General features: G+C 50.1%; 1 protein-coding gene across 1 annotated transcript in view; it reads left to right on the top strand.

The window, feature by feature from the left end:
• Positions 1–381: 381 nt before the first annotated feature.
• The window catches only part of GATD1 (glutamine amidotransferase class 1 domain containing 1), a 32,997-nt gene continuing 14,982 nt past the window's right edge, over positions 382–18,396 (top strand). The window contains 3 exon segments of the mRNA XM_075566821.1: positions 382–595; positions 2,694–2,770; positions 2,905–3,010. Of these exon segments, the coding sequence (XP_075422936.1) occupies positions 466–595; positions 2,694–2,770; positions 2,905–3,010 (313 nt within the window). The 5' untranslated portion in view covers positions 382–465.

Below are 18,396 nucleotides of genomic sequence, written 5' to 3'. Positions count from 1 at the left end.
CTCAGCACTGCTCCCCCCTCTATGGACGTGGCCTAAGTCTGCCTTCTAACGTTAGATTCACTCTTAATAAACTGCCTCCTGGGTGGTACTCACTCCTAATAAATTAGACTGCTAATGAGTAAAACTCAAAAATTAAGTCAATCCTAATGAGTGAGACTCATTACTAATGAACTAAACTGCCTTCTAACGGAGGGTCACTCCCAATGAATTAGACTGCCTCTTAAATCAGTGAAAATGACTGCTAAGGAATTAGACTGCCTCCTGAGTGAGACGCCTGGGGAATGAGGAGCCAACTGCCAGGCTCTGCCATCCAATCAGCGCAGGCTCTGCCATCCAATCAGCGCAGGCTCGAATTCCTCGCGCCAAGGCACGAGCCAGCCCCTGGTGACGTCACACGCAGCACAGTAGGCCTGTTCGCACCGCCCCCCCACGCAACCTTTATTGACAACCTCATTCAGAGGGCGCATGCGCAGTGTTCACCGGTGCTCTCCATTCAGTCTCCCCATGAAGAAGCAGGGGGCTGCGGGCCCGGGCGCGGCTGCTGACCGGCTCACCAAACCCAGCTGTCTCATTGTGGCCAGCGCTGCGGCGGGAGGTGAGAGGCTGGGTCTGAGTCTGTCATGTGACCCATCGCAGGGAGGTGGTCATGTGACATGACTTGTGTATATTGGGGGGAGTGTCATGTGACGTGACTTGTGTATATTGGGGGAGTGTCATGTGACGTTACTTGTGTATATTGGGTGGGAGTGTCATGGGACGTGACTTGTGTATATTGGGGGAGTGTCATGTGACATGACTTGTGTATATTGGGGGGAGTGTCATGTGACGTGACTTGTGTATATTGGGGGGGAGTGTCATGTGTCGTGACTTGTGTATATTGGGGGAGTGTCATGTGGCGTGACTTGTGTATATTGGGGGGGAGTGTCATGTGGCGTGACTTGTGTATATTGGGGGAGTGTCATGTGACGTGACTTGTGTATCTTGGGGGGGAGTGTCATGTGACACGCCTTGTGTATATTGGGGGGGAGTGTCATGTGACGTGCCTTGTGTATATTGGGGGAGTGTCATGTGACGTGCCTTGTGTATATTGGGGGGGAGTGTCATGTGACGTGACTTGTGTATATTGGGGGAGTGTCATGTGACGTGCCTTGTGTATATTGGGGGGGAGTGTCATGTGACGTGACTTGTGTATATTGGGGGAGTGTCATGTGACGTGACTTGTGTATATTGGGGGGGGAGTGTCATGTGACGTGACTTGTGTATATTGGGGGGGGAGTGTCATGTGACGTGACTTGTGTATATTGGGGAGTGTCATGTGACGTGACTTGTGTATATTGGGGAGTGTCATGTGACGTGACTTGTGTATATTGGGGGAGTGTCATGTGACGTGACTTGTGTATATTGGGGGAGTGTCATGTGACGTGACTTGTGTATATTGGGGGAGTGTCATGTGACGTGACTTGTGTATATTGGGGGGAGTGTCATGTGACGTGACTTGTGTATATTGGGGGGGGAGTGTCATGTGACGTGACTTGTGTATATTGGGGGGGAGTGTCATGTGACGTGACTTGTGTATATTGGGGGGGGAGTGTCATGTGACGTGACTTGTGTATATTGGGGGAGTGTCATGGGACGTGACTTGTGTATATTGGGGGAGTGTCATGGGACGTGACTTGTGTATATTGGGGGAGTGTCATGTGACGTGACTTGTGTATATTGGGGGAGTGTCATGTGACGTGACTTGTGTATATTGGGGGGGAGTGTCATGTGACGTGACTTGTGTATATTGGGGGGGAGTGTCATGTGATGTGACTTGTGTATATTGGGGGGGGAGTGTCATGTGACGTGACTTGTGTATATTGGGGGGGGAGTGTCATGTGACGTGACTTGTGTATATTGGGGGGGGAGTGTCATGTGACGTGACTTGTGTATATTGGGGGGGGAGTGTCATGTGACGTGACTTGTGTATATTGGGGGGGGAGTGTCATGTGACGTGACTTGTGTATATTGGGGGGGAGTGTCATGTGACGTGCCTTGGGTATATTGGGGGGGAGTGTCATGTGACGTGCCTTGGGTATATTGGGGGGGAGTGTCATGTGACGTGCCTTGTGTATATTGGGGGGGGAGTGTCATGTGACGTGCCTTGGGTATATTGGGGGGGAGTGTCATGTGACACGCCTTGTGTATATTGAGGGGGGAGTGTCATGTGACACGCCTTGTGTATATTGAGGGGGGAGTGTCATGTGACACGCCTTGTGTATATTGAGGGGGGAGTGTCATGTGACACGCCTTGTGTATATTGAGGGGGGAGTGTCATGTGACACGCCTTCTGTATATTGCGGGGGGTTTCATGTGACATGCCTTGTGTATATTGCGGGGGAGGAGTCATGTGACATGCCTTGTGTATATTGCGGGGGGTTTCATGTGACACGCCTTGTGTATAATATAGGGGTTATATGCCTGGTATATTGGGTGGGTGTCATGTGACAACTTGTTTTATTTAGGGGGCCATGTACTGTGTATGTTGGGGGCGGGGGGAGGGAAGGGCTGACATGTCTGGTATATAATGGAGGGTATCATGTGACGTGCCATGTGTATAATGTAGGGGTGATATGCCTGGTAAGCCTCATAAGTCAAACCTCCAAGTTTCCTTCTCACCCCCGCTCTAACTTCTCTACTTTCCACACCTCCAGGGGTCTCGGCACAGTCATTCCATCACGCCTTCACTCTGGGAAGCTCGGCTTTCAACCTACAAGTGGCTACTCCAGGGGTGAGTGAAACATACTCTGTGATGCGGGGTTGGGGGACGCAGAGACTCTTGGGAGACGGCCATTCACATCAGCATTTTTATTACCATGTAAACGGCAAATTTTGACTTGATTAACTGTTTGAACACCTCTTCAGGGAAAGGCTCTGGATTTTGTGGGCATCACTGATACGGACCAGAGATGGGTCCAGGATTTCCAGCTTAAGCCCTACGCTAACCCGGCCAGGCTGGAGTCCATAGACGGTGAGTCAAAAACTGCTGTCCAAATCTACTATATATTTGTGAAATCACTGTATGTCTGCGTCCCAAGGGTCAATCGCATTGGACCTTGGGCCTGTCACTCCTGCTCAGGCCATGCCCGCCCCCGCACACCTCTCATTGGCCTACGTCCAACACCAATGCCACACTGTCCCACCCCTCACTGACTCTCATTGACCTTTGTCCAATGCCCGCCCCCGCACACCTCTCATTGGCCTGCGTCCCACCCCTCACTGACTCTCATTGGCCTGCGTCCAATGCCCGCCCCCACACACCTCTCATTGGCCTGCGTCCCACCCCTCACTGACTCTCATTGGCCTGCTTTTCACAGCTATCAAAACCTTCACGTCTGCTACCACAGACTGCCGAATCAGGTACAGCAGTGTTTCCCAAACTGTGCGCCGCGGCGCCCTGGTGCGCCGCGGCTTGGCTAGAGGGGCGCCGCGATCAGGGCCGCCAGCAGCGGGAAACAAGGGCTGCTAGCTCATTAAAAAAAAAACAAAAAAAAACCTCTGAGGGGAAGCAGAGGAGTGGTCACGTGACCGCTCCCATCCAATGGGGCTGCAGCCTGCCCGGCATTGCAACTGCAGAGCCACCAGACAGCACCAAGGTGTGTGTGTGTGTGTGTGTGTGTGTGTGTGTGTGTGTGTGTGTGTGTGTGTGTGTGTGTGTGTGTGTAAAACGGGCTGCAGGGTGTGTGTGAAAAACGGGCTGCAGGGTGTGTGTTGTGTGTGTGTGTGTGTGAAAAACGGGCTGCAGGGTGTGTGTGTGTGTGTGTGTGTGTGTGTGTGAAAAACGGGCTGTAGGGTGTGTGTGTGTGTGTGTGTATATATGTGTGGTGTGTGTGTATATATGTGTGGTGTGGTGTGTGTGTGTGTGTGTGTATATATGTATATATATATGTGTGTGTATGTATGTGTGGTGTGTGTGTATATATATATATATATATATATATATATATATATATAATGTGTGGTGTGTATATATATATATGTGTATGTGTGGTGTATATATATGTGTGGTGTGTGTGTGTGTATGTATGTATATATAGATATATATATATGTGTGTGTGTGTATATATGTATGTGTGGTGTATATGGATGTGTGTGATGTGTGTGTGGTGTGTGCGTGTGAATATATTTATCAAAGTTGCACAATGTTAATAAATAATTTATTCTCACATGTCTTTTTTTTTTTCATTTTTAAATATTATATAATGTACACACACACACACACACACACACACACACACACACACACACACACACACACACACACACACACACACACACACACACACACACACACACACACACTGACAGCTACCAAGTGACAAACACACACACACACACTGACAGCTACCAAGTGACAAACACACACAGTGATACCCGCCTACCAAGCGCGCTTGCTGTCTCCTCTGCCAGGCAGTGCTGATTACAGATGCAGGGGCTTTGTGCATCTGTTCAGCCCGGCTCAGTGACGCTGAGAGAGGGAGGCCCGGCGCGCACGCTGGAGGAGCAGCACCGGGAGACTGAGAGAGAGAGTGAGGTCAGAGAGAGAGTGATGTCAGAGAGAGAGAGAGAGAGAGTGAGGTCAGAGAGAGAGAGAGTGAGGTCAGAGAGAGAGAGAGTGAGGTCAGAGAGAGAGAGCGTGAGGTCAGAGAGAGAGAGAGAGGTCAGAGAGAGAGAGTGAGGTCAGAGAGAGAGTGAGGTCAGAGAGAGAGTGAGGTCAGAGAGAGAGTGAGGTCAGAGAGAGAGTGAGGTCAGAGAGAGAGTGTGAGGTCAGAGAGAGAGAGTGAGGTCAGAGAGAGAGAGTGAGGTCAGAGAGAGAGAGTGAGGTCAGAGAGAGAGAGTGAGGTCAGAGAGAGAGAGTGAGGTCAGAGAGAGAGAGTGAGGTCAGAGAGAGAGAGTGAGGTCAGAGAGAGAGAGTGAGGTCAGAGAGAGAGAGTGAGGTCAGAGAGAGAGAGTGAGGTCAGAGAGAGAGAGTGAGGTCAGAGAGAGAGAGTGAGGTCAGAGAGAGAGAGTGAGGTCAGAGAGAGAGAGTGAGGTCAGAGAGAGAGAGTGAGGTCAGAGAGAGAGAGTGAGGTCAGAGAGAGAGAGTGAGGTCAGAGAGAGAGAGTGAGGTCAGAGAGAGAGAGAGTGAGGTCAGAGAGAGAGAGAGTGAGGTCAGAGAGAGAGAGAGTGAGGTCAGAGAGAGAGAGAGTGAGGTCAGAGAGAGAGAGAGTGAGGTCAGAGAGAGAGAGAGTGAGGTCAGAGAGAGAGAGAGTGAGGTCAGAGAGAGAGAGAGTGAGGTCAGAGAGAGAGAGAGTGAGGTCAGAGAGAGAGAGAGTGAGGTCAGAGAGAGAGAGAGTGAGGTCAGAGAGAGAGAGAGTGAGGTCAGAGAGAGAGAGAGTGAGGTCAGAGAGAGAGAGAGTGAGGTCAGAGAGAGAGAGAGTGAGGTCAGAGAGAGAGAGAGTGAGGTCAGAGAGAGAGAGAGTGAGGTCAGAGAGAGAGAGAGTGAGGTCAGAGAGAGAGAGAGTGAGGTCAGAGAGAGAGAGAGTGAGGTCAGAGAGAGAGAGAGTGAGGTCAGAGAGAGAGAGAGTGAGGTCAGAGAGAGAGAGAGTGAGGTCAGAGAGAGAGAGAGTGAGGTCAGAGAGAGAGAGAGTGAGGTCAGAGAGAGAGAGAGTGAGGTCAGAGAGAGAGAGAGTGAGGTCAGAGAGAGAGAGAGTGAGGTCAGAGAGAGAGTGAGGTCAGAGAGAGAGTGAGGTCAGAGAGAGAGTGAGGTCAGAGAGAGAGTGAGGTCAGAGAGAGAGTGAGGTCAGAGAGAGAGTGAGGTCAGAGAGAGAGAGAGGTCAGAGAGAGAGAGAGTGAGGTCAGAGAGAGAGAGAGTGAGGTCAGAGAGAGAGAGAGTGAGGTCAGAGAGAGAGAGAGTGAGGTCAGAGAGAGAGTGAGAGAGGTCAGAGAGAGAGAGAGAGAGAGGTCAGAGAGAGAGAGAGAGAGAGGTCAGAGAGAGAGAGAGAGGTCTGAGAGAGAGAGAGGTCTGAGAGAGAGAGAGAGTGAGGTCAGAGAGAGAGAGAGAGTGAGGTCAGAGAGAGAGAGAGAGTGAGGTCAGAGAGAGAGAGAGAGTGAGGTCAGAGAGAGAGAGAGAGTGAGGTCAGAGAGAGAGAGAGAGTGAGGTCAGAGAGAGAGTGAGGTCAGAGAGAGAGTGAGGTCAGAGAGAGAGAGTGAGGTCAGAGAGAGAGAGTGAGGTCAGAGAGTGTGAGAGTGTGTGAGGGAGACACCAACTGCGCACTGCAACTGTTAGGTATGTATATACACCTTTGTTTTTACTTTGGGCGCCGCGTAAAAATCCTGATCGCCTTGGGGAGCCTTGAAAAAATTCTGATTGCCTTGGGGAGCCTTGAACCGAAAAAGTTTGGGAACCACTGAGGTACAGAATCTACACACAACGCACAAACACAGCACACACACACATTCACACAACACCAAACACTGCAGACTGCCTCTTCAAACCCCCCTCCCCTCCACTCACACACCATGGCAACGATGTCCCTCCCCCTATCCCGCTACCTCACACAGTGTAGCTCCCGCGAACCGCACAGCACGCCACATCTCCTGCACCTCACACAGCTCCCTACCGCAACCGGACCGCGAGGCCCCCTACCCCGCTACACCATGCCACCAATGTCCCTCCCCCTATCCCGCTACCTCACACAGTGTAGCTCCCGCGAACCGCACAGCACGCCTCACATCTCCTGCACCTCACACATCTCCCTACCGCAACCGGACCGCGAGGCCCCCTACCCCGCTACACCATGCCACCAATGTCCCTCCCCCTATCCCGCTACCTCACACAGTGTAGCTCCCGCGGACCGCACAGCACGCCTCACATCTCCTGCACCTCACACATCTCCCTCCGCAACCGGACCGCGAGGCCCCCTACCCCGCTACACCATGCCACCAATGTCCCTCCCCCTATCCCGCTACCTCACACAGTGTAGCTCCCGCGGACCGCACAGCACGCCTCACATCTCCTGCACCTCACACATCTCCCTACCGCAACCGGACCGCGAGGCCCCCTACCCCGCTACACCATGCCACCAATGTCCCTCCCCCTATCCCGCTACCTCACACAGTGTAGCTCCCGCGGACCGCACAGCACGCCTCACATCTCCTGCACCTCACACATCTCCCTCCGCAACCGGACCGCGAGGCCCCCTACCCCGCTACACCATGCCACCAATGTCCCTCCCCCTATCCCGCTACCTCACATGAGTGAAGATATACTTCACAAAGCACAGAGACACAACCCATCACTCAATGTTACCTTTTCACCTGACATTTTCAACGAGGTACTCATATTGTTAGAAGATACATGTCTCTCTATCAATCGATTTCCTGCATGCTAATTGGAATAGGGAGAGTTCTACACAGGTATACGATGTTGGATAGTAACATCATCTTTGCAGCGAAAATCATTGGATACATTGTTCTATGATGTGGGTCTTGCAATTACGGTTATCCTGTTTCTGTTCCCATGGCCTGGTGAGATGCATCCTCTACGTGGCAACCACGACGGACTGGGTTGCCACGCCAATGTTACTCTTGCCTCCATGCATTAGGGATTAGGCTATGCTTGTAGGACAGCGAGCGCGTGCCGTCGCCGTTGTAATAGCGATTCCTGCACATGGTGCAGGTGACGAGAGGGGAACATGGCGGCGGTGTGGCGGCGAGCAGTTCGCCCTCATTGGCTGTGCCGCTCACGTCACTCGGCGATCGCCGAAAAAATAAAAATCCTTTGACTACTGGCGATAGCGACCGCTCCGTCGCTCTGCAACGCCGTTGCGTCCACTATGGGCACCCGCGGCGGACTGCAGGTACTTGCTACGGCGCTGCGCGACGTCGCAGTCCGCACTATAAGCGCAGCCTTACACCTGTACTATTTCCATTGGTATCCTCGGGGCATGACACGGACATCGCCAGTACTTTTCACGCCATTTCTCAGGCAGATCTGGATGGGCCCCGGCACTTACTCCGTATAAATGTGTTTTGGGGTCACTTTATTCTAACCGGAGGAATGGACCGGTCAGGGCCCTTTTGGGATACTTTGTCTTAATAAATAATTTCCAATTTTCTTCTGAATAGCGAGTTCAAATTCTTCTTGGATGCACCACATTCTACGGGTTTTGCTTGCAGTATATACTTAGTGTGAGCCACACTACTGTGGTTTGTAGGCTTGTATATGCTATGGTTTTGCCCAACGTCATTGTTTTTTATATCCTGTAAATTCTCCTTCATCTGGGTGATCAGAAACTACAAATGCATATATCCCATCTTCAGAATCCGTGGCAGAAAAGTCCCAATCTAACTTTAGCGATTGATCTTTTAGCAGACAAATGTTCCTGTCATCGCAGATCTAAACCAAGAGCCATTTGAGAAGATGCTTCTTCCAAAGCAACCGGCCTAATGCACATTTGATACAGTTTAGCAGAGTAGCCAGGAGGCAATTTGTCATTAGTTTATGCAATAAAAATGCTTCTATGTAGAACAAAAGGTGTACAAACAGCGCTTATACAATCAACAAATGATAAACCTTAGATAAATTGTCCGAATGGTAGTCCTGGAGCTGCCTGTTGAGATTGTTCTGGTATCTTGCACCCAGACTTGAATTTGTGGACAAAAGCAACCTCCTCTGGCGCTGAGGTGGGGACTTGAATTTTCTTCGTATAGACTGTGACCTCAGATGTGAATAGGTCAAATGCACTGGTTAATGGTCTTTAAGGCCGGGATACACCGTCTGCCTGGCGGTGTTTACGTCTCCTGCTGCCGGGATCCTATCTCGTGCTCCGTCGTGAATCACTTCATGGAATGCACCCGATCCGCTCGCGCAATGACGTCACCAATTCTCGTCCACTGCTACGGTGTCCCAACAGTACCAAAAACCATCCAACGCGTTTCGAAAGCTCTATTGGTGTCTTTCTTCGTCAGGGATCTGACACCGTAGCAGTGGACGAGAATTGGTGACGTCATTGCGCGAGCGGATCGGGTGCATTCCATGAAGTGATTCACGACGGAGCACGAGATAGGATCCCGGCAGCAGGAGACGTAAACACCGCCAGGCAGACGGTGTATCCCGGCCTTAAAGACCATTAACCAGTGCATTTGACCTATTCACATCTGAGGTCACAGTCTATACGAAGAAAATTCAAGTCCCCACCTCAGCGCCAGAGGAGGTTGCTTTTGTCCAATAAAAATGCTTCGCTTTACAGTACTTAAAAAAAAAAAAAAATTGTATTTATTTTTACATTTATTTTTTGTTTGTCTGGTGTGTGTGAATCTTTTGGTGTTTCAATTTTAGGCTGGAGGCAAGGTTTAGGGAGAGTCAAAAGAAAGCCCTACTGTACATGTATCCTGTATACACTTGAACACTGACGTTCGGCTGGCTGTATGTATCAAAGCACAAATATAAGTGGAGTGTGTCCGTGACTTGATGAGGGATTTATGCAGCAAGTGGGCGTTAGGGCGGAGTCATATTTGAATATTGGCGCAGGTCTGTGTATTAAGGAAACTGCTACTTGCATTACTTTTCTTGATGATTTTCTGCGTTTGTTTTTTTCCGGTACGGTTTTTTTTTTTGCGCGAAATACGCCACTTTTTACAACCGTAAAAATTTTAATTTTGTACCACAATTCCACTTTCTTGATGCGTAGAAGCCATCGTATCTCCGCTGTATATAAAGGTTCCTCCCAGGGAACGAGCAAGTACAATTTTAATGGCAAAAATGACTAAATCTTACACTTGGGCCACAGAAATCCAAAGGCAGAATACAGGATTAATGGCACTATAATGTTTTACTACTATAGGGGAAAGGGACATGGGAGTCAGTATCTCAGCTGAGCTAACGGTAGGCAAGCAACGTAACAAAGAAATGGGGAAGCCAGCAGAATACTAGGTAATAGGGGGAGGTGTTGGCTGCAGAAAGAGAGGGATGGTGATACCACTTTGTAGGTCATTGGTAAGACCTCACCTACAGCACTGTGTTCAGTTCTGGAGACCACATCTTCAGAAGGACATTACTAAGTTGTAGATTGCAAAGAAGTGTTAGTAAAATGGGGCATGGTCTACCTCATAACCCTTGTCAGGAAAGACTGAAGGGCCTTTAATATATAAAACTTGGGAGAGGGGGATATGATGGAAACTTTCACATCGAAAGGGTTTCAACACCGTACAGGAAAGTGAAGTGTTAGAATAAGCCGTGCTCTGAAGCTGTAGGGTGGCAGATTAAGGGCACATGTAAACTGCCAACACCTGGGTAGGACATCTTTATCCTGTCTTCAACTCGCCTTTTTACTGTGTGCATGTTTTAGTAATTTCAAATGCTAACACCTGGGCAGTGGTGGGATTCAGACATTTTAGCAACCGGTTCTCTCTCACCATACCGCCCTTTCATAATGGAAATTCACAATCCGCTCTCCCCCCTCATCATCACCATCAGCTTCTCCCCCTCATCATCAGTTCTTCCCCAGTCCCCTTCATCATTCGATCTCCCTCCCCAGTCCCCTTCATCATTCGATCTCCCTCCCCAGTCCCCTTCATCATTCGATCTCCCTCCCAGTCCCCTTCATCCTTCGATCTCCCTCCCAGTCCCCTTCATCCTTCGATCTCCCTCCCCAGTCCCCTTCATTCTCGGCATCTCTCCCCCCAGTCCCCTTCATCCTCGGCATCTCTCCCCCCCCCAGTCCCCTTCATCCTCAGCAACTCTCCCCCCAGTCCCCTTCATCCTCAGCATCTCACCCCCCAGTCCCCTTCATCCTCAGCATCTCTCCCCCCAGTCCCCTTTATCCTCAGCATCTCCCCCCAGTCCCCTTCATCCTCAGCATCTCCCCCCGTCCCCTTCATCCTCAGCATCTCTCCCCCCAGTCCCCTTCATCCTCAGCATCTCTCCCCCCCAGTCCCCTTCATCCTCAGCATCTCTTCTCCATCCCCTCCTCCATGCCTACCTGGGTGGACACAGGCACTTGGAGATAGTATGCGACGGCATGCCTCCGGCTTAAAGAATTAGCCGGTAGAAGAATCACCTGGAGGCGGAGCAGAGCAGCACGAGGAGAGGAGCGCGCTCTAGCAGCAGACACTGGAAGTTCCGGGTCAGACTGCTAGATGGCGCTCCTCCCCTGCAGTCCTGCTCTGCCTCAAGTGATTCTACTCCCGGCTAATTCTTTAACACCTGGAGCCCGCCGCCGCTGCTGCATATACCTATTGGCCCTGGATACTGAATTTGAACTGCACTGGAAATGAGGAGGGTTTCTATCACAGACTTAAGGCGACGCAGCTCTCCACTCTAGAGCACCTCCACACACATATTGCATTTCTCACAACTTCCACTTATTCTAACTTAATTTTCACTGACCAGCCCTCTGCCCTCTCAACACTAAACTATCGCTACTGTCACTGCCACGCCTCCTCTACTATTTATATTTGCTCTGGCCTCACTTCTTTTCAAACTACACGTTTCTACCAGCCTCAATATGGCTCTAACTCCATTCATATATCTCCATCTCTCCTTCCTTCTGCACTTATCAGTTCCCAGGAACTCCATTGGTATCTGCGCACTTTAACACCACACAGCTATACCCCCTGCACTAAAACACACCCTTATAAATCCTCCTCATTCTCTTTTTTTCTTTCCATGCTTCTGGGGATATCTCTCCCAATCCTGGTCCCTGCCTTATCTCTACATGTCCTCTCCTTCCACATACAACTTCTACTCCTCCCTGGTGTAAACCCATCTAACCTCAAACCATCCCGTCACCCACCCTCCTCTCTACCTTTTTCGCATGTGACCTTTGGGGCATTTCAACAAGTTTCTCTCCGTGTACGACTTATTTTTCTCTCACTCCCTGCTCCGCTTTGCTATAACTATAAGTCTTTGTTCCCCCATTCTGACTGCACTGCAAACTGCCCTCTACTATGGTGGCCTTTCCTTCTCCCACACTCGGCACCCTGATGGCAGAGGTGGAGGCATGGGGCTTCTCTATCTGCCATTACCGAACCTTTCCTAGTCCTCCCTCTGTTTTCCGTCTTAAGGCTCACACTTTCCAGCTCTTTTCTCCTCTCCCTCTCCTCATGGCGGTCATCTATTGCCCACCTACCTCTACTCATCCCCCTCTGTATTTCTCTCACACTTTGAATCCTGGCTCTCCTTCACGCATCCGACTCCCCTGTTCTTTGCTGATTATTTCAAGACAAAGGTGGATTCCATATGTCAAGACATCCCCTCTATATCGTCCTCACATTCTACAACTCTTCCTATCTCTCCTGCCTTCCTCAACTCTTTATCCACTGTCACAAAGGAGGATGTGTTGTTACTGATCTCCTCTTTGCCCTATACCACTTGCCCACTTGACCCCCTTCCCTCTCATCTCCTCAAACCTCTTGCTCCTAATCTAATCCCTACGCTCGCACTTTTTCAATGCCTTCCTCTACTCTGGTACATTTACCTCCTCTTTCAAACACTCAACAGTTATACCATTACTCAAAAACAGCAAGCTTGACCCTATGTCTATCTAACTGCTGTCGTCCTGTCTCCCTCCTGCCTTTTTTTCTCTAAACTTCTTGAACGCCTTGTATTCTCTCACTTGCTCCATTTTCTCACCTCCTGGATCCTCTACAATCTGGTTTACGCACTGCTCGCTAAAATAACTCATGACTTCCATGCTGCCAAAGACAAAGGTCATTACACCTTGCCCATATTGCTCGATATCTTTGAAGGCTTTGATACTGTGGACCACCATCTTCTCCTTCACATTCTCCATACTCTTGATATCCGTAACAAAGCTCTATCCTGCATTTCCTCTTACCTCTCCCATCGTACTTTCAGTGTCATATGCTAACACCTCCTCCTCCTCTATCTGTGGGGTTACTCCAGGGACCTCTTCTCTTTACTCTTTTCTCTAGGTCACATCTCTTGGGTTAAAATATCACCTCTATGCTGAAGACACACAATTACTTTTCAACCCGACCTTACACCTGCTGTACAGACCAAAGTCTCTGAATGTCTCTCCACATTTCATTCTGAATGAACCTTCGCTGACTCAAATTTACCATGTCAAAAACGGAGCTCCTCATACTTCCTCCTGAGCCTGGCACTACTGCCCCCTTCTACATTTCTTTTGGCAGTACTAACATACACCCAGTATCACAAGCACACTGCCTAGGGGTCACATTTGACTCCTCCCTCACATGCAATATGTAGCTAAAACTTGTGCGTTTTTCCCCCCTCGGTAACGTTGCAAAGATACGCCCTTTCCCCGGTTGCTATACTGCTAAAACGTTAACGCAGGCCCTCATTCTCTCCCGTTTCGACTATGTTGTGACCTTCTGTCGGGCCTTGCTGTCTCTCCTACAATCTATGCTAAACACTGCTGCTAGAATCACTTTACTCTCTCCTGCTGAAATCCCTCTTCTGGATTCCTAACAAATCCTGAATTACACACACTTTTTCCCCTCCACTTTTAAGGCTATAAACTCTTCTGCTCCTCCTTGCATCTCAGCCCTAATTTGTCGCTATGCACCATCCCGACTCTTGCGTTCCGCTCAAGAATGTCTTCTCTCTGCCCTTTTTGTATCTTAAGCCCTCTCCCGCCTTAAACCTCACTGACTGCCCCACACCTCTGGAATGCCCTCCCCCTCAATATCTGACTAGCACACCTACAGTATATCCACCTTTAAGACCCATCTTCAAACACACCTCCTTAAAGCATATGGGTAGCTCTGTGGCTTATACACCTCATACATCGACCTTGGCCCCCTGCAGTTGCACTTACCAGAACACCCTCCTACTGTCTCTATACGTTCTCCCTACGTACCACTTAGATTGTAAGCTCTTCGGGTCAGGGAATCCTTTTCCTAATTTTACTTTTACGTCTGAAGCGCTTATTCCCATTATGTGTTATATTATTGTAGTATTACTGCTGTGAAGCGCTATGTGCATAAATGGTGCTATATTAATAAAGATGTACATACATATGTGAGGAGGACTTCTTCACGGAAAGGATGGTGAATATGTGGCTGTCAAATTCTATGTTTCTATGCATTGTGTTGGTGGCCCCTCAAAGGGGTTAAAATTGTACTAGATCACCTGGGTAAACTGAATGGTAGAAGGACTTGTATAGACGTTTTTTTTTTTTTTTTATTTTTTATTATCTTTATACTATATTAGTGAAAGCACTGTATGCCTGTCTGGATGTCCGGTGTCCCTAGGGGAAATCTCATTGGTCCCTTGGGCCGCCCGCCCCCCGCACACCTCTCATTGGCCTGAGGCGGAGTGACGGGCCCCACACACACACACACACACACACTAGGTAGGGCGGGTGTTACATACATTAGCTTGAGGCGCGCCCCCTTGGGGGTGCGCACGATTATGTAGGGGGGGCCCGAGCAGCTTGCAGGGAAACCTGGGGGCGCTCCGTGCTGCTGCTTCTATGTCTGTGTCTTGCAGAGGGGGCGGGGCCAGAAGCTCCGTGCTGCTGCTTCTATGTCTGTGTCTTGCAGAGGGGGCGGGGCCAGAAGATCCGTGCTGCTGCTTCTATGTCTGTGTCTTGCAGAGGGGGCGGGGCCAGAAGATCCGTGCTGCTGCTTCTGTGTCTGTCTTGCAGACGGGGCGGCGGCCAGAAGCTCCGGTGCTGCTGCTTCTGTGTCTGTCTTGCAGAGGGGGCGGGGCCAGAAGATCCGTGCTGCTGCTTTCTATGTCTGTGTCTTGCAGAGGGGGGAGGGCAGAAGATCCGTGCTGCTGCTTCTATGTCTGTGTCTTGCAGAGGGGGCGGGGCCAGAAGCTCCGTGATGCTGCTTCTATGGTCTGTGTCTTGCAGAGGGGGCGGGGCAGATGATCCGTGTTGCTGCTTCTATGTCTGTGTCTTGCAGAGGGGGCGGGGCCAGAAGATCCGTGCTGCTTGCTTCTATGTCTGTGTCTTTGCAGAGGGGGCGGGGCAGAAGCTCCGTGTTGCTGCTTCTATGTCATGTGTCTTGCAGAGGGGGCGGGGCTTCTCTCTGCACACAGGACAGCCCCTCCTTCTTCTGTCTGCTTCCAGTTGCAGCAGCTGCATGGAGGGATTGGGGGATCGGAGCATGTCGCCCTCCAGGTGAAATTGTGGACTGATTAGTGTGGTGAGTGTGTGTTGGTGGTGGTGGGGGAGTGATGGAGTGTGTGTGTGGGGGGGGATTGTGTGTGTGTGGGGGGATTGTGTGTGTGTGGGGGGGGGGGGATTGGTGTGTGTGGTGTGTGGGGGGGATTGAGTGTGGGGATTGTGTGATTGTGTGTGTGGGGGGGATTGTGTGTGTGTGTGGGGGGGGGGGGGGATTGTGTGTGGGGGGGGGGGATTGTGTGGGGGGGATTGTGTGGGGGGGATTGTGTGGGGGGGTATTGAGTCCCTCTGCCCTTTGCCCCCCCACCTCCCTGCCCTTTGCACCCCCCCCCTTCCACTCGCATGCCCCCTGCCCTTCCACGCCCCGGGCAACGCGGGTATTTCAGCTAGTTTTATCATATAGTTGTGTGGTTTTTTTTTTTTTTAAAACTAAAGTGGCCCTTCCTCCTGGGTTTAAGCTCACCCCTCCCCACTTTTTAAGTAGCAGGTTTTCAATGTACCTGTGCAGGAATGGTCACTCTGCGGTCATTCTCACACACAGCAGAGGTTAATGAGAATTTTCACAGGTAGTGTTAGACCTGCATACTGGTCATGCAGGGGAAGTGGCTACAGGCTATTATCGCTTTGGCAAAGGGTTTAACTAAATGACCCTTATTCATGAGAATACTAACATTGAAGTATTTAACTATGTATTTTTGTCATATTGATTGTAGCATCGGGTATTTTTGTCTGTTGTATACATTTCGCCACGCTCAGTAGCACTCCTTTTGCTGGGATTGTGTGTCCAGTCATTTTACTAAACGTGCTTTCTCACTTCCCTATTCCCTCCTCCTTTCTCTCTCTCAGGCGCTCGAATACCACGCACTGCATGATCACACTGTCAGGAGCTATGACCGATCTAGCAATACAGCGGGCTATCTGGCCAGGATTCTGCAGCACTTCACAGCAGAGAAGAGTAAGTGGGACCACCTTCCATTTACCCAAACAGATAGACATACAGAGTAGGACATTGGGCTTTGTACTATAAGCTGCGATAGTGCCGATCTGGCGCTACCTATTTCAACGGACTTTCCGTGCAATCGCTCTGGATCGTTGTTGCAGCTTAACAAAATAAACCCAATTGTGTTCTGTTCCTCACAATGCAGAGTTACACAATAGAAAGAACTGATGTCTCAGTCCTCGTCTCTCACTACCGGGTTGATGAGACAAAGCATTTTAATACAATAACCAAAAACAAACTTGGATCGGTGGGTGAGAATCTGCTAGCTCTACCTCCCACCTCCTGGAGGCCCTCTCTTTATAATCTCTCTCCCTTCCCCTTGCCATTTAAACCGGCAGCCCTACACTATTTTTACCAAATGGGGGGGTGGGAGGTGGTGCGCTGGTGGCTGGAGTTCTTTGCCCAAAATCGATTTTGAAGCACAAATGGTGACACTGGGTGCTCATTTGCATGTCAATTTCCCAGAATCCTTTGCTGCAGTGGAAGTACTGTATGCTAGGAGTATAACGGTGAAAGTGCAGGGTAGCAGACCTGTGAGACGTGAATGTGCTCACAAGAGAATTTAAAACCGCCGGTGTGACAGGGTCTTTTAGACTTTATCACCATACTACTTTTTATATAAACCAATATTGATAGGTCAGTATGTCTATGAAATGGCATTTATGACGTATCGCAGTTGTATATACAAGTAGGAATTTAACCCTACTGTAACGTGTATTGATAAATACTTAATCGCCTGCTTTTATATAAACCAAATTAATGTATATTGTTTACGATGTTTCAATTTAACAATATTTTTGTTCTACAGTAAATCAGATTAATATATACAGTGTGTGACAATTTATCACCATTCTTATATAAATGATAAGAATGTGATCTATAAGATTAACATAGACAGAGTTCTATTAATTAGTTCATCATAGTTTAGCAGTGGGAGGGGGCTGGTTTATTAGAAATGAATATCTGATATGTTATCATCATTTTACAAGTGATCCTCCTTTCTGTGTCTCTCGTCCCTCCCCAGAACCTATCTGTGCCATCGGTCACGGGGTGACATCTCTGTGCTGTGCCACCAATGAGGACAGATCATGGCTGTTTCAAGACTACAGCCTCACCGGGGTGAGTAAGGTCAGATACCCAGGATTGGTCGGTGGTATCTATTACCGACCTCTTTTTCTGCTTATCTCTAAGACTAAAGTATCCAATTGGCAACTCTGGTTTGCAATCCCACAAAGCCCACCCAAAAAAACCCAACACATTTTGTAAATAAGTTAACAATTTAAATGTAATTGTCTTCCTTAAGTGCCTGTAGATCCGGCCACTAGTGCCGGCTTGATGGTGGTGCCAACTGGTGCCTCTGAACCAAGCCCCTTGGCTTAGAGGCCCCACACTTCCCACAACAATTAAACTGATTGTCAGGGGAAGAGTGTGGGGCCTCTGTAACTCAAAGGCCCGGGCCATAGAGCACTCAGGCGTGCTGAGAGCCGCGCTGAACAGATGCAGACGCCCCTGCATTTTCTGTTATCAGCGTGGCTAATAGTTTCTCCCTGCTGATGCGCGCTGATGTGCGCTGACGCGCGCTGAGCAGGAGAAACTCTTCCCCGAGCGCCAAACTGATATAATTTGGTGCTCGGGGAAGTCGGAGGAGCGGTCATGTGACCGCTCCCATCCAATGGGGCTGCAGCCGGTTCCCTGCAGAGCCGCCCATTACCAGACAGAAGACAGAAGGCCATTGTGTTGTGTGTGTTGTGTTGTAGGAGGTGAGAGGGTGATGCCCCGAACGCTGTCTCCTTCTGCTCTCGGTCCCTGCCCCCTTCTGCTCCGGTCACAGCCCCCTCCTGCCCCGATCACTGTCTCCCTTCTGCTCCGTCCCTGCCCCCTCCTGCCCCGATCGCTGTTTCCCTTCTGCTCCGTGTCCCTGCCCCCCATCTGCTCCGGTCCCTGCCCCCCTTCTGCTCCGGTCCCTGCCCCCCTTCTGCTCCGGTCCCTGCCCCCCTCCTGCCCCGATCGCTGTCTCCCTTCTGCTCCGGTCCCTGCCCCGATCGCTGTTTCCCTTCTGCTCGGTCCCTGCCCCCTCTCTGCTCCGGTCCCTGCCCTCCTTCTGCTCCGGTCCCCTGCCCCCCCTTCTGCTCCGGTCCCTGTCTCCTGTGTGTGTTGTGTCTGTGTGTGCGTGTGTATGTGTGTTTGCATTGTGTGTGTGTATGTGTATGTGTGTGTGTCTGTGTGTGCATGTGTGTGTGTGTTTGCATTGTG

This window comes from Ascaphus truei, chromosome 12 (genome assembly GCF_040206685.1).
Source record: "Ascaphus truei isolate aAscTru1 chromosome 12, aAscTru1.hap1, whole genome shotgun sequence".
Lineage (NCBI taxonomy): Eukaryota > Metazoa > Chordata > Amphibia > Anura > Ascaphidae > Ascaphus > Ascaphus truei.
This window is presented reverse-complemented; position numbering and strand designations above follow the sequence as displayed.